At 40.0% G+C, this 15,228-nt stretch overlaps 1 protein-coding gene across 3 annotated transcripts in view; it reads right to left on the reverse strand.

Annotated features, from left to right (window-relative positions):
- Positions 1 to 14,261, reverse strand: part of rgl2 (ral guanine nucleotide dissociation stimulator-like 2) — a 38,753-nt gene extending 24,492 nt beyond the window's left edge. Inside the window, exons 1-2 of one of the 3 annotated variants that reach the window (XM_085178295.1) lie at positions 14,031 to 14,261; positions 11,654 to 11,820 (exon numbers count right to left, since the gene is read on the reverse strand). In XM_085178295.1, coding sequence (XP_085034421.1) covers positions 11,654 to 11,812 — 159 coding nt within the window. In that variant the 5' untranslated portion in view covers positions 11,813 to 11,820; positions 14,031 to 14,261. Of the gene's footprint in view, positions 1 to 1,745; positions 11,578 to 11,653; positions 11,824 to 14,030 lie in introns of those variants that run through there. The other 2 variants (XM_085178294.1, XM_085178297.1) reach the window with 2 other exon arrangements.
- Positions 14,262 to 15,228: the final 967 nt, after the last annotated feature.

The following is a 15,228-nucleotide window of genomic DNA, read 5'->3' on the forward strand; positions in this document are numbered from 1 at the left end:
TGAATAAATCTTTTTTTTGGTACCGGTACTAGTTTTATTTTGTTGTATTTATCCGCGACACCTTAAAGGCCGGTCCATGAAAATATTGTCAGGCATAAACCGGTCCGTGGTGCAAAAAAGGTTGGAGACCGCTGCTATACAACATTTATCTCATAAGCTTTGCAAATGTTGTTATGTAAGTAAAATTTTGAGATGATAAGTTATCCAACAGTACACAAAAAGCAAAGATTAAAGTCTAAAAATGAGTGCAGATGTAGCAATTCTAACTAACATCCAGCTGAATCTCTGACTGATCCTGTCCACATGCCAATAGTGTCCTTTGGTCAGACGCTGAACACACTGCGCACAAACTCACCGTTTTTGAATGTGTTTGTGAACGAGAGGTAAATACTGCAAACTGATAAGATTAAAAAAAGGTCTGTTTTACCATGCAGCAGATTTTTTCTTTGCTTAGTCTCATTCATTATTTCACACCCCTCCATCTAACAAAGTCATTATTCTCTAGACTAACTTGCTTAAAGATGTATTAAATACCTGGGCCACTGACAATAAAATTCAAATAATTTCACAAAACACAGGCAGGTCACACTGATCATCGGTTTTTCAGTGAGTGCTTTTTATGCTACACATTTAGACTTTACCACTAACAACCTAACAAAACAGTAGTTCAGACATTATCAGTAGAAGGGGCTGTGGATGATCATACTTACCATTATGCTTGAAGTACTATACTTAAATAATACTTTGAATTATGAAGTCATAATCAATATTTTACACAGAATTGGTCATTTTGCTTGAAAAAAAAATGATTGCATTCCCTTTGCACTCCTTTTTAGTGCATACATCTGATTTATATATTTAAAGTTTGAGTTAAAGATAGATGACTTAGCATAAATAGGTGATGTAAACAAAGTTGTTTTTATTTTATTTTTATTGCTTTTTGATAGTGGACGTTTTCACAGCAAAGGAGCTGTCAGTGTATTTTAAAATGTCAGTTGGTTTTAACCTCATAATTTGTAAAGGGTTGGCCTGTTCTGTAGTTCACATTTGGATCAAAGCGTTTAACTAATACACCGATAAATATCACTTTACCCTGACGCTTTCACAACTGTAACTTTTTCCACGATAAAAAATGCATGAGTAAAGCACTGAGTAAGTCTTACTGGGTGTCTGCTGAAATCTCCAAAACCTATTAGAAAGCGTATATTCATCATGAGCCAACAGGCGAAGGCAAAGGAAACACCTTGGAGACACACTCTGCTAACAAAAACAGCAAAACACGCCGGCCTCGAAAGCTCCTGTTTGCTAACCACACAAACAGAAACCTGACTTACATTTTCATTCATTTTTGCATGTCATCTCTTTCATATGCAAACTTTCAAAGTCACAGTATAAGCCAAGAATCATTCCCAGGATGGTATAAATGGCTTTTATTCCCTTCATTAAACCAGCAGTGTAATTATTTGTAATAAACCAATGCTCGCCTCTGTTCGCTTTTATCAAATTACCTTGCTTTAAAGTGACCAAAGGTCAGTGTTTCAAACAGGTACTCCTTCAATTCAAAAATGATCCTATAGCACTTCATTATATAACGTGCGCTCATCAAACCTGTTATTCTACCCATTCTAACTCCGCTTACTTCCATGCAAATCTGCCTGCGATTAAGTCTTTTCCCATGAAGTCAGGCTAAACACACAAACGCACACACAGACTGAAAAAAGAGACAAAATGGTCCCACAACTTACCTTTCCGTGGGCAAGTTCAGACAGGTAGGAATCCCTAAGCTTCCTGGAAATCTTCAGGATAAACGCAGAAATAGTGTTCTTATTTTCTCCATTGCTGCTCATCTGTTATTCACTCGTTTCTGATCAACTCCCCTGTCACAGTTGACCCCGATCTGTATGTTTACCTCTTTACGTTTGCTTCTCAACCTTTTTTGCTCTCTATCGCAAAGACACACCTAAAGCAGGACCTAAGCCCAACCCCCATCGGTCTACATCACCTAGACACACCCATTACACTTAAACACACACACACACACACACACTCCAAACACAGACAAGAATATGACGGTGTTCATAGGACGACACTCATTTACACTGGGTCACTTCCCACCCATTCACACACATATAGCAGGCTATGTGAAAAGCCCCAACACAGCCACACTGTTCACACAAATAAATGCCTCATCAGTGCACACACACACACACACACACACATTGACAAAGCCCTGAAGCCATTTCCAGAACAATGCCCCACTCTTTCAATCTCCTCTCCGTTCTCCTGCTCTCTTTCCCTTTGTAGATGACCTTCCTGTGCAGATAAACCAGTCTGACTGCGTAGTCTGTTTAAAACAACACTGAGAAAAACAGAAATAACTGTGAAGGCTGCCATCTGTGGTAGGCAGCCTGCAGTTTGAGCAGCAAGAGGCCTGCAGTCCTGTAACAAGAGGTAATAAACGTTCAGACAGCGACTAAACCAGGAAGCAAGCTGTGTTTATTTAGGGGCTAATGGCATTGCAGAGTGAAGTCGTGCTACTGGAGACTTCAGCAGCGCTGTGTGTGTGAGATAGTTTGTTAGCATAGCAAACACCAATGATTGTATTATTTTTTGTGCACTTGCTGTAAACATTTAGCATTTCTCCTTATAAACTTCTTACGAGTAATATTACCAATAGCTGCTTTCTTATATATCCAGCAGACAGAGAGCAAAATAAACCTTAGAAATTATTTGGCATGACGTTTCTATTTGCGCCTCCACCTACTCCTGGAAAAAACGGCAGACAGACATATATATATAGACATATACGTCCGTGTGAAGCACTTAGGGCAGTGACCTGCAAACTGCATTAGTGGCTCCCTTTATTTGTGGGTGGGGTCTTTCTGTGTGGCGTTTGCATGTTTTGCTGCCTGCGTGGGTTCTCTCTAGGTACCTCCCAGAGTCCAAAGACATGTTGGGTTAATTAGAGCTACTTTAACTAGAGTAAATTAGAGGTCACCACAGCTGGTAACTCTGCACGTTTGATTTTGCAGCTTTTCATGCCAGATGCGCTTCCCAGTGCAACCCCAAAGGGATTTGTGTGTCTCTTCCCAGAAACGACCCAAGGAGCTTTGTCTTGTTAGGTAACCGCGTACGCCACTACACTATGCACATTAGGTTAACTGGTGATTCTGGCCATAGGTGTCAGTGTGTGAGCATGAAAGGTCATCAAGGGTTCACCTGGACACAGACTGCTGACCTGTCCAGGGTCTACAGTGCACTACCTCTCACCCCACGACAGCTGGGAAAAGTGCCAGTCGGATCTCATTCCTGCCAACCAGCTACTGTCTTTACATCAACTCGTGAAAAACTGCATGCAAATATTTTTCTCTGTATTTAATTCTGCAAACATTGATAATGAGACAGGGTGTGATAATGTGTGATCACATGAAAACTAGATATGTTACTGTATATCCATGTGCTGTATAACGAACAGCAGCTCAGTGATAAGCAACCTCTTTGAGAAAAAACAGCAGTTAAACAAGTTTAACTTGTTCATACACAAAGATAGTATAATTACCCCCCAAAGGCAGAGTTACGACTGACTTATAAAAGAGGGAATGTGGTTTAAAATTGTCACTGATCCCTTGTGAAGTATAGTGATATTGTGGGCCTTTCTGATGCAAAGGAAACTAGCCTTTGCTCTGTTTCCTTGTTCCAGACATAGATGTTGTGTTGAGACTCTGCTAGGAGGTAAAAGTATATTCAGTGGAGCACCAGTCTTCTAAAACCACTCTGAATCTGGGTCAGATAAAATAGTCTTTTCTGTGGAGAAACCTCTCAGTAGATGTGTGTAATTTTGAGTTTAGCTGCCTCAAAGGCTGCTGTATCAGGATCATGATTATAGGCCACTGCGGTTGGCGGCATGTGTTGATTCCTACCATAAAAAGAGTACTGTGCAGCTGTTATCCATGGATCTCTAGTGATTTCATAAGGTTTAGAAACACACACAGGGTTGATTTTACCCATGTGATCCATTGTTGCTACCAAATGTCACCTTTTGTTTATGTTCTTTGTAAGATTGGATCTTCTCTTTGGGCACTGAGCTGTGCTTTTCTTAGTCCCTCCACCTCCTTGCCTACAGGAAGCACATATTAAGTGGAGACAAACACAGGAAGCAGGACGTGCTGCTGTGTTGTGAAGCTATTTTTCTTCCCATCTCCATCAAAAGTTTAGGCTGCGTCAACCTCCACAAGCTGAGCAACTATGTCAGCTGTTGGACAGAACCAGAAAAGCGACAGGGAGGAAATCGTCTCTCATTTTAACCCTACCTCCTTCCTCAAAAAACAGCAGTTTCAACCATTTCCCTTACGTATATCCAATTAGTTCTGCCGAATACCTTTGACTTTAAACAAATACACTGTTGACGCCCACCATTTTCAATCCACACAAGGCATTCCTGCAAACAGGGGGTCGTAAATATATCTTCTGAAGCTTTATTTAAAGATAACCATTGTTTTTTTTCTGTGTAGTTCAAAACCCCTACCCCTTCCTTCCTATCTTTCTGTTTGCCGTCTTCTCACGCTTTCATCTATCTATCCCCTGGTGCCCGTTATCTACTGTGTTTCAAGTAAAACTCTGTAGCTGAAGTTCTATTCATCGTAAAGCGAAAAAAAAATGTTATTACATGATTATAACTTTGTGATTAGAAAATAATTGTGCTCATGCTTATATGTGGTCATCCATATGTGCTTGGGTGCTCGTCTCATCATTAAATAATGTGTTAAAGTGCAACCATAACAGCTTGTACTCTTCTGGGAAGGTTTTCCACCATATTTTGGAAGCCAGCTGCAGAGATGTGTTTTTATTTATTCACAAGAGCAAGAAAGATGTTGGCCTCTAATGTTGGTTGATAAGACCCAGCTCATGATCATCAGCAGTCTAGTTCATCCAAAACGTGCTGGGTAAGGTAGAGGTCAGGTCTTGTGCTGGCCAATCAGGTTCTCTCACACCAAAATAGGAAAAATATTTATGTGCAAACTTGAGGTTATATTAAAACAGGAAAGTGATTAAATAAAGTATTAAAGTCCAGACCAAACAGGCTCGTAACTTCACTGACAGGTTACCTGTTGTTGTTTGAAATGAATCTATGAGGTACAGTTTTGTTATGGGAAGTCATTCACACGAAAACAAAAATAGGGACAAATAAAGGGAGTTATTGCCTTGTTCCACTTCTTAAAGTAGTAAATAAGCTTGCGTCTCTTGTATTTCCACATCGTGTTTTAAAATGACTCAACAGCACACTTGTAAACAAAATCTTGCAAATATCCGGTTGATGAAATGTTAAAAATGAAAGGCTACATTTGAAATATACAACTGTTTAACACCAATATGTTGAACTGATCTGCTTGAACAGTAAAAACCAAAATGCTCAAGAATGCAAAGAGCATTATCAACACGTGTGATCTGTAATAACCTGATAACAGGACTACTAGAGCACAGACATATTCGACCAAAACAAAGGTGCCTCCCTCTCTTTGTTTTGTTTTTCAGTAAAAAAAAACTAGTTTTAGCCAGTAATTATCATCTCTGTTCACTTGTGTTCACTTGACCACTCTGTGTGATTGCTTCAGCGTCCCTCACACAGAGCAGAGCAGCGGAGAGAAGACGCATTTGCCACAAAAATGTTGCATAACACCAATGCTGCACTCAATCGTTCAGCAAATTCACAACCTGACCAACAGGTGGCGTCATGTTATCTTTGTTATTTATAAAATAATCAGAAAACACAAATGATCTTTCTACTACATCTTGGTAATAATGTGGAAACAATTTGGGGCTCTACTCAGCTCTTCCCAGGAGGGTGGTACGGTTCCCCCCCTTTTGGTGGTCCTCCTTGGGTCCTTGTACTCTGGGGCCTCTGGATATCTCCTCCATACCTGCTTCATACCCTGGGGGACGGGGCTATGGCTCCCCACACTCCCTAGCAGATCGTTACATGGAGAAACCTTTGGAATACAAGCGTGCTGATCCACACAGGTGTACACACGGGTGTTCACAGACGCAGACTACACCTTTCTTGGCTGCTGCCTCAAAGCACATTGTGCGCTGTCTATCTTGCATGCTGCACAATATCGTTTAATATTTAGTATCTACTGTTATCTACTGCTAGCTAGTTCATTGTGATGGTGCTGTTTTTATTATGTTGCTCTTTTTTTGTTTGCTTTCTCTTCTGTTTTTTTTCTCCACACAGGTGATCCAGGTGTTTTGTTTGTTTTTCTTTCTTTCTTCCCCCCTTTCTCACCGTCTCTTCTCCCCTCTGGTTTTCTTTCTCTCCCTCTCTTTCTTTCATTCTTTCTCCCTGTCCTATCCCCCAGTCATGTCTGTCCCGTTTGTAGCAACTGAAAATAAAATAAATACATAATTATAATAAAGGTCAATCAATGGACCAATATGGCAAGCCCATGATGATCCACTTGGTAAAATAAATCCGCTTGGCATCTTTCTTGGCCTTAAGACAACAATTCTGATGGCTAAAGATCCAAACGGGACAAAAAAAATAAAAATAAAAATAAAAATAATGTGGAAACAAATGTTAAATGGCGTGTTACTACCACAAAATTTTTGAGCAATCAAAGTGATTTTTACAACAAGTCCAATTCATCCATTCCCACACAAGTTCATACTTGTGTGGGAATGGATCATCTAACATCTAACATTCATTGTGGGCAACTCAGGGTTCCGTATCTTAGCTGGACAGGAAGAGCTGGGGATCAATCTACTGACTTTCCAGTTGGTAGGTGACCTGCTCTACTATCAGAAATATCAAGTTATTACTGCTTAATTACCAAAATAATATGCAAGTAATTGTCTTGTGCTATATTAAAGATAAACCAATATTACTTAATTGTTATTTAGTTACTACCACAAGTCAGTATATCAAAATTCTAATGTGCATATATTACCATAGTAACCTATTTATTACTAGCAGGTTCCTATTATTCCCACTATATTACTGTATGATTACTAATTATTTTAGTTACTGAAGTATTTCTCAGCTATAACCAATGATCATACAATATAATTACTTGGATATTACTTTTGTAACTAAGTAGTAATAATTTGTCATTTCTATATTATTACCTTCTTGTTCCTACCTTATTATTCCCACTGTTACCACATTATTACCCAGATTCTTTTCTGCAACACCAACGTAACAATTATCTTGTATAAAGTAAATGTAACATTTTGAAATTGTAACAGTTGCACATCCACAAATTTGAGTTTTACAATTGCTGCATGTAATAAGAAACTTAGCGATTTGTAGGGCTACACGTTAAAACAGAGCAGAGGAGTAGCAACACAGCAGTAGGCTTTCGCTCAGTGGATAATATGTATAATAATATGTTATTTTGTGCTGTTTGTTTTTCAGATGTACAGACTGAATGCTCAGGATTGAGCGATCAGCTGTGCTGGAAAAGTTGTCAAAACATAAAACAAAGCACTCCTATTACTCTTCTACATTTTTACATTGCGGATAGTTTGCTACAATATGTTTGCTGGAAATGCCACAGGTTACTTTATGCATCTTGAATCACACATCCAAGTTCCCCTCATTAAAGAATGAACAAGAGGTCGTATTGGATTCCACTTGACAGCCTGTCCTTGGAGACAGCCTGTGATACTAGATACTGTTTACGGGGAGAGCAGGTGTACACTGCATCCACCGACCAGGCCACAGCATGCATTATTTAATGTGAGCTTCAGCAGACAACATGTGACACGAACAGAGAGGAAGTCTGGTCATTTGGAAAGCAAGTCAGTGTAACTTCTTTTTTTAGCTGCAGCATTTCTTGAGACTTGGTGAGAAGTACACCAAAGAGCCCTGTGAAGCTGGGGCATGAAGCTTGGTCAGTATATTATTAGGAACCAGTACAACCGTTTTGTTTCCAATGTCGGTCTGAACAAAGGCTAAAGTTCTGTACGTGTAAGAAGGATTCAAACAGTAGTCTTGCCTTCAGCTTAAATTAGCATTTGACCACGTGTGTGTGTAAGTCTGCTAATGCTCAGAAAACCTCACTATCAGATGATTAAACATTAACAAACGCAAAGATTGTGGGAAATTTACCTGTGCTCTGAACATTTAACTTCCTAACCTAAAGTCAGTTTTACTCCCTTTTACAAAGCCTACCCTGAAGTCATTGCACGAGCCTATTGTTGACAAAATTTAGTCAAATTGAGGAGTTTATGCAGCAAAACAAAAAAACTTCATATAAACAGTGCAGAAACAATGTCTTTAAGTGCTTCTTTAAATATACAAAGCTTTATGTTCCTTGCCTTACTAACATTGGGTAATTAGCATTAGACACAAAGTACAACTAAGGAACATCATTAGTTTTGCAGTAATTTGGTCATAAACAACAATAAATAAGTGTTATTGACGTTTAAAACAACATTTTATTCTAATGGAGGCTACTTTTGGCTGCTCACTTGGGACAAGGGGTTACCGCGGGAGATATCACCGCATGTTTGATTTGGCAGAGTTTTACACCACATGCCCTTCCTTCTTATAAGATGGCAGAAAAAGAAGCATCGGGGGATGAGCAATGGTATTACAGCACATCCTGTGCAGGATGTAAATACATATGGCTGTCGTTAAAAAAAATCACAACAAGGAGGAAAGAAAAGTAAATTGTAACAGTTCAATTAGTACGATTAGTACGATTTATTCTTCCTCAGTCTGTTAGTGTCTAAATTCCACTAATGCCATTAAGCTGTTATTTAAAAAACTAGATAAAGAGATCTGTCGTGATGTTTTAATGTTATTGATTGATATCTATTGATTGCTCTGTTCTACCTGTTGTAAATGTCTTACACATCTGTTGATACTGGCTTATTTTTATGCAGTTTTTATACATAAAACGTAGACGTGCCTATAGCTGAAGTGAAGTGTTCAGGATTAAATTTCAATGCAAAATGAATTAAATGAGTTGTATAAGGGTTGCCACTACAAACACAATATTTTCCTAAACCACGATTTCAAATCCGTTTGTTAGCTGTTATCATGATTAACCATTAGCTCTATAACAAAATTGTTTTCATGTATTCTGCTAGTTTGAATTTATTCACTTTATGGTAAATAGCAGTGTTTGTGTTGCCATGGTGCAATACACACGCATACATACATCTGTATCTCGGCTTTTCTGTCTGAGTCACAGCGGCTTTATTCCCTTAGGGCTGGAAAGCAGCCTACCGCATCTGCTGTTTATACAGTCCAAGGCAGCTCACGCGGTTTCTCGGGACAATGCTCTAAATGCTCCTAGCCATGGCAAATGTTAAGGTCTCCTAATCCCCTCTCAGCTCTGTGAGATCTATTTATTGTGTCAACATCAGAAAACCTACTAAAGCATATGACTGTCAATACTCAAATACCATCAACACAGTCCCACAGAACAAAGCTCTGAGATATGTCACAAGTTCATCTGACTCTTTTCCACAGCAAAGATGTACAATGTAATTGATGTTTTCCAATACACACTATGCAGTTTTCCCACTTTGGACCAAACCAATCTGCTGAGAACAGTTCCACTGTGCCAACATTGGCTGCAGTTCACCCAGAGGGCAGGTGATAGTGTCAGGGGAAAAAACACACAACAGTTTATATGCTAAACACTGCTACTTGTTTTGTTTGAAACCAAATTTTGCCAAAAAATACTAGTATTCTGGCAATACAAGATAATTTATCCATAAATAAGTTGCACTGTGTGTGAATGATTATCTGTCTCTATGTCCCCGTGGTAGACTCGTGGCCTGTCCAGCTGTACCACACCCCTCACCGCATGACAGCTGGGATATGCTCCAGAGCCCGTCTCCCTTGATGGTTAAGGTTAAGAAAATGGATAGAATTCTCCTCTTTATGACAAATTTCTAAATAGTTAGTCCTGCAGATTACACAAGAATAATAACTTAAAAAGGAAACCTACGTGCATATAAAAGAAGGATCTGGTTGTGGTTTGAAATCGATTTCCTTCTAGTGGTCAGCGAATGTTGTCATGTGGCTTGTGGTTCTGTGGCAACACTAATACTTACAGAGAGGTATATTAATACAGTAATAAACCTTTATAAAATCTAAGAATCAAACAACATCTGTTGTTTTGTTCATAAACTAATTGAAAACAGCTAAAAAAAAAACCAAAATTTTAGCCCATAACTGTTACAATTATGGGCGAGAGCTAGAAAGGCCCACTTTATTCTGTACTATTTTGTGACTATCCTCTATTTAACCAAACGTCCGAAAGTAGCAATTTTCTATGAAAAATCATGGGAGCTGTTGTCTTCACAGTTATTTCAGATCAGGGTTGGACTGGGACAAGAAATTGGCCCTGGAATATTTGGTCCAGGCAACCCACACTGATCACTGTATCTATATATATATATAAAATGCATATACATGAAACAGCACTAATTGCTATATTATTATGAATCAGCTATCCATTTAGCGAGTTTATGATATTCAGTAAATGTAGTTGTAGCTGGTGCCTTTTTCAATGGTCAGAACACATTGTGAACTTGTTCAAAGTTGTTGAAACATTATAAGATTACAACAAAAGAAGCCATAGTAAAGATATCAGGTCATTGGCGGAACAGACAGGTAGCCAAGAAAAGTAAGATTATGTTGAAAAACCATATTTTTCTGTGATTGTTGGAAACGCCAATGTACGTTTATATTTCATTTCATTTTGTTTGATTTTAGATATTGAATCAGGTTTTAATCAGTTGTTTGTTGGGTTACAATATTAAAAGCCACACTTTTGCTATTAGCAGTGGCTCATGGTAAAAGCACCCATTCATTTTACCTGAATCCTTAAATCTCTCGCTTCCTAATTACTGTCCTCCATCTATTTCTTACCACAATAAATGTATCTTCCTCGTCGCTTCCTCACTTCTCCACAGCTAGTGCTAGAAGCAGTAGCCTCCTGTGACTGTGAGGTGTGGTTACTAGCTGTTACTAGATGCTGCTGATACTACTGTTCACGGTCCGACAGCAGCAACAGCTAACACGTTGGTTAATTTGACAGATTTTTCTGCATTTATTATTAGTTTCTTTTTATTCTGTCATCTTTTCAGTAGCACCTTCAACACTTCTTCCACACGAAATGTGAGTGCACAGCGAAGGTAGGGGAGGGGCCAGTCTTGTTAAGAGATTACATTGGGCAATGCAGTGTTAGTAATACAAATGAAGGAATGGGCTGCTCCCATTGCACTGCTGCAATTGCGCAGTGAGCCACATCTGACTTGACTCAATCTCACACATTTCTTTAAGCCACAAACATACAACGTCATTCTAATACAATAGCAGGAAATAGCATTAGCTTACAGCATTAGCTGCTGTATTATCCATTAGATGAATAAGCTATCCATTTAGCCAGTTACTACTGTTAGCTAAATTTAGTTGTAGCTAGCGTCTTTATCGATGGTCAGAACACATTGTGAACATGTTGAAAGTTGTTGTAACATTTTAAGATTACAATACAAATAAGCCATAGTAACAATATGAGGTCGTTGGCGGGAGAGACGGGTAGCCAAGAAAGGTTTTCTGTGATTGTTGGGAACACCAATATACAAATATAAAACACCCATCCATCTATTTTGAGGCAAAGTAAAAACCATTCACCTGCGAACTTTGCACTTCAGCATCAGCGGCTCTCCTCCCTGAGTGGCCACTTATGGTTCCTCTGTCAGGTGATAAAGGTCGATAGCCAATGAGGGGCACATTGTCTGATTCCACCCCTGGCAGGTTATAACCACCTGTGCGTATGTTACGGGGTAGCATGGTGCCAGCTGCTGCAGATAGGAGACACATAAGAAATGTTTTAGATATTTCTTAAGAAGCTGTTGGAATAAATTAAGTGCTCACATGTTCATTTCCTTATAACATAAAAGTATAAAATTACATTAGTATCAGACAGTGGTGCTAAAGCTGTGGCTAAGGCAATAAAAGTGGATCACATCAGGCCAGCAGCCAGAAACTAACTTTAAATTTCTACAGCTGACTCATTTAACATGTCCAAACTCATTATAGAAAAGCAATGTTTTCCTTTTAAGCACTACAAATCTGAAACAAACTGTCAGAAACACAGAGACTCACTCCAACTTTCTAGGTTTTAAATCAAAGCTTAAAACTTGACTCTTTATTCCTGCACTGCACACTACTTTTTTCTCAGAGCTTTAAAGCTTTTTCTTTTTTATCCTGAATTCGATTTTTCTTCTCAAAAAACTAACTTGTATTTTCTTTATTTCGATGCTTTTTAATGTCTTATCTTAGACAGTTAGATAACAAATGCGAGAAGTCTAAATGTTTCTATTTTCCAGTTAGATTCTTAATAATTAGTTTGTTTCATAAAACGAGGAAAGACTGTAACAGTGCACAGAGTGATGTCCCTAAATGTGTGACCACTGGGCAGCTGGATTTTGTACTTAAGGTTTGAAGAAGTAATCATCAGTCATTTCCAGTAAATAAACTAACTGTAACTTCATGACGTATAGCCACGCTCGTGTGTGCCTCGTTTATGTGCCTTGTTCCATCACCTGTGAATACTTTCACATGTCAGAGCTCCACATTGGACAAACTATCAGTTATAGCTTTAAAAACTTTAAGATAACCTTTAAACTGCATTTTAAACAAAAGCAACACTCTAAATCACAGGTGTCAAACTCCAGGCCTCGAGGGCCGGTGTCCTGCAAGTTTTAGATGCATCCTTGATCCATCACAGCTGATTTAAATGGCTAAATTACCTTCTCAACATGTCTTGAAGTTCTCCAGAGGCCTGGTAATGAGCTAATCATTTGTTTCAGGTGTGCTGATCCAGGGTGAGATCTAAAACTTGCAGGACACCGGCCCTCGAGACCTGGAGTTCGACACCCCTGCTCTAAATGGTATCCTGGAGTTGATTTGCTTAACACACCGACTGTGCCCTGCAGCAGGTCTGGATTTGCATAGCAACCCCTCCTTCCATTTCCCTTTCCCCTCTTTGGTATTTAGATTGCTCCGAAGATAAACATCAAGTAAACACTGTTACAGGAAAAGAGGTGTCGAGCGAGACAGTCGGCGGGTATAGGAGTGATATGAGGGTGATGGAAATGTCAACCACAGACACATAAACAGTTATGTTAACCTGAAGAATCTTTATTAAAAAACATGCTAAGGTGCTCAGTTGTGCAGTTTGGCGTATTGATAAATGTTGCGTGCGTCACAGTTTCTTCTTACTTTTACCAGGAGCAAATGATACAGAATGGCTGTGATGTGACCAGCAACAGAGCAGCAGAGTCTGCCCTGCTAGCATGTTCAGATGACCTTTGAGCAAGGCACACGACCCATCTGATTGTTCAGGCAGCTCTGGATCAGACGTAAAAAGTGTGTGGTCTAAAAATGCATTAATGGCACTCCCTTGTTTCCACTCGTTTTGTATTGGTTCTTCACAATTTGTGTAACCCTAAACTTTCTCTTGCATAATGCTCTGTCTTTACTGCGGGTTTGTGATGGTTCATTATATTCTTGCTCAAGAAAGCAAGTTTGTACCAAGAGAGGAAAGGGGAGCAGGCCTGCAGGGAAACAAAGCATTACCAGTGCAGCATATGATCTCGCTGCATGCAGAAGTCTGAAAGGCTGCTATTCACTGGCCTGGCCAAAGCAAACAGCCACATATGACTGATGTGTACACACATATAACGCAGTAACTAGGCTACAGTAAGTCACACCCCATAGTGCCTATTTTCTGTTTAATAAACGTAGCCGTGGGGTGGTGCTACAGCAGTACAGTCCTAATGACAGCTTCAGTCTCGATGTGGGCTGGAAGACGAGAATGGAGCCCGAAACTGTGAGGGCTGTAAAAGTTTGACGCGTGTATTTAAACACAGCAGAGTGACAGATGATGACATTTGCTTCCTGCTGCGAATCACTCAGGGACACGAAGGCCGTAAAATTAAGAGCTAGGCTATAAAAATTAAGCAAATAGAGGAAGATAAATGAAGGAAGCTACAATTCAACTTACTGATAGCGAAGTCTCATTCGCAGGATGTGCGCTATCCAACCGCGGTCAGCTCGATCCAGACTGCATTGGATGACCGCCGGGGCAACTGGATCGGTGGCCGGCTCAGCTGAGGAGAGTCGCACCCATCTGTACCACCGTCACCGCCGACAACGACGAGGGAGTCTCCATCCTCCGCCTCGCCCCCCCACCCTCTCTCGCCCCTCTATCGGTCTCTCCACACTGTTCGTCTGTCCAGCTTTCAGCAGCTGATAGCGCACTTTGGTCTGTCTGCAAACTCCCTCCCTCCCTCCCTACCTCTCCTCCCTCTCTCTCCGCCTCTCTCTTGCTCTAACGTCGCAGTTCCTGTACGTTGTGCGTTCACTGCTTTGGCAACATATCCGTCTCTCCGGGCAGTTCCCACCGTGTGGATAGCGACACACCGCAACCGCCGTACGCGTCACCTCCGGGGAAATGTTACTTCAAGGACCAGCAGGCAGACAGCGTGACCGCGCACGAGCACGTGTACGCACAACCACACGCATTTTCCCTCATTTTTGAAAGTCTTTACATCCATAAAATCTTCACTTCATCTAAACGAACTGACTGCAGAAAAACAGGCCCCATTAAATTGGCTTTAATACTTTGATAAACCTACAGATTACAATAACAAGTATAAAGCAGTCCCTATTAAACACATACACCTAAAAGTAAACCTGACCTCTGACCTATCTTCTGTATCACCAGACTTCATAAATCCACGTTAGGCTACTGAAGCAGCTCAAACTTGAACTCTCAGATTTTAATGCAGGCTCTCTCTGCAGTACGCAAGACTTTTCACAGGTTGACCCACATGATTGGTAGGTGTAGTTTAAAATTCAGATTGCCCCTTTAAGACTAATATACCCTTAAGTAGGGATGGGTATCGTTTAGGTTTTATCTGATACCGGTGCCAAACCGGTACTTTTGAAACGGTGCCGGTGCTTAAACGGTGCTCGAACCGGTGCTTAAAGAATGGAGAACACAAAATTGGTCCAAAAACCTCTCATGTTCAGCTGTTTTTTTAGTAAAAAGATAACAATGTTAGCCTTTTCTGCAGCTATAGGGCATATATGGTATCACTCTTGGCTGGAAGCAGCTTAAACAATGGAAAAAACAAAAACTTTATCCAAAAACCTCTCATGTTTAACTGTTTCCCACTTTTTATTTGGTCATTTTTGCC

Source organism: Neolamprologus multifasciatus, chromosome 11 (genome assembly GCF_963576455.1).
Source record: "Neolamprologus multifasciatus chromosome 11, fNeoMul1.2, whole genome shotgun sequence".
NCBI lineage: Eukaryota > Metazoa > Chordata > Actinopteri > Cichliformes > Cichlidae > Neolamprologus > Neolamprologus multifasciatus.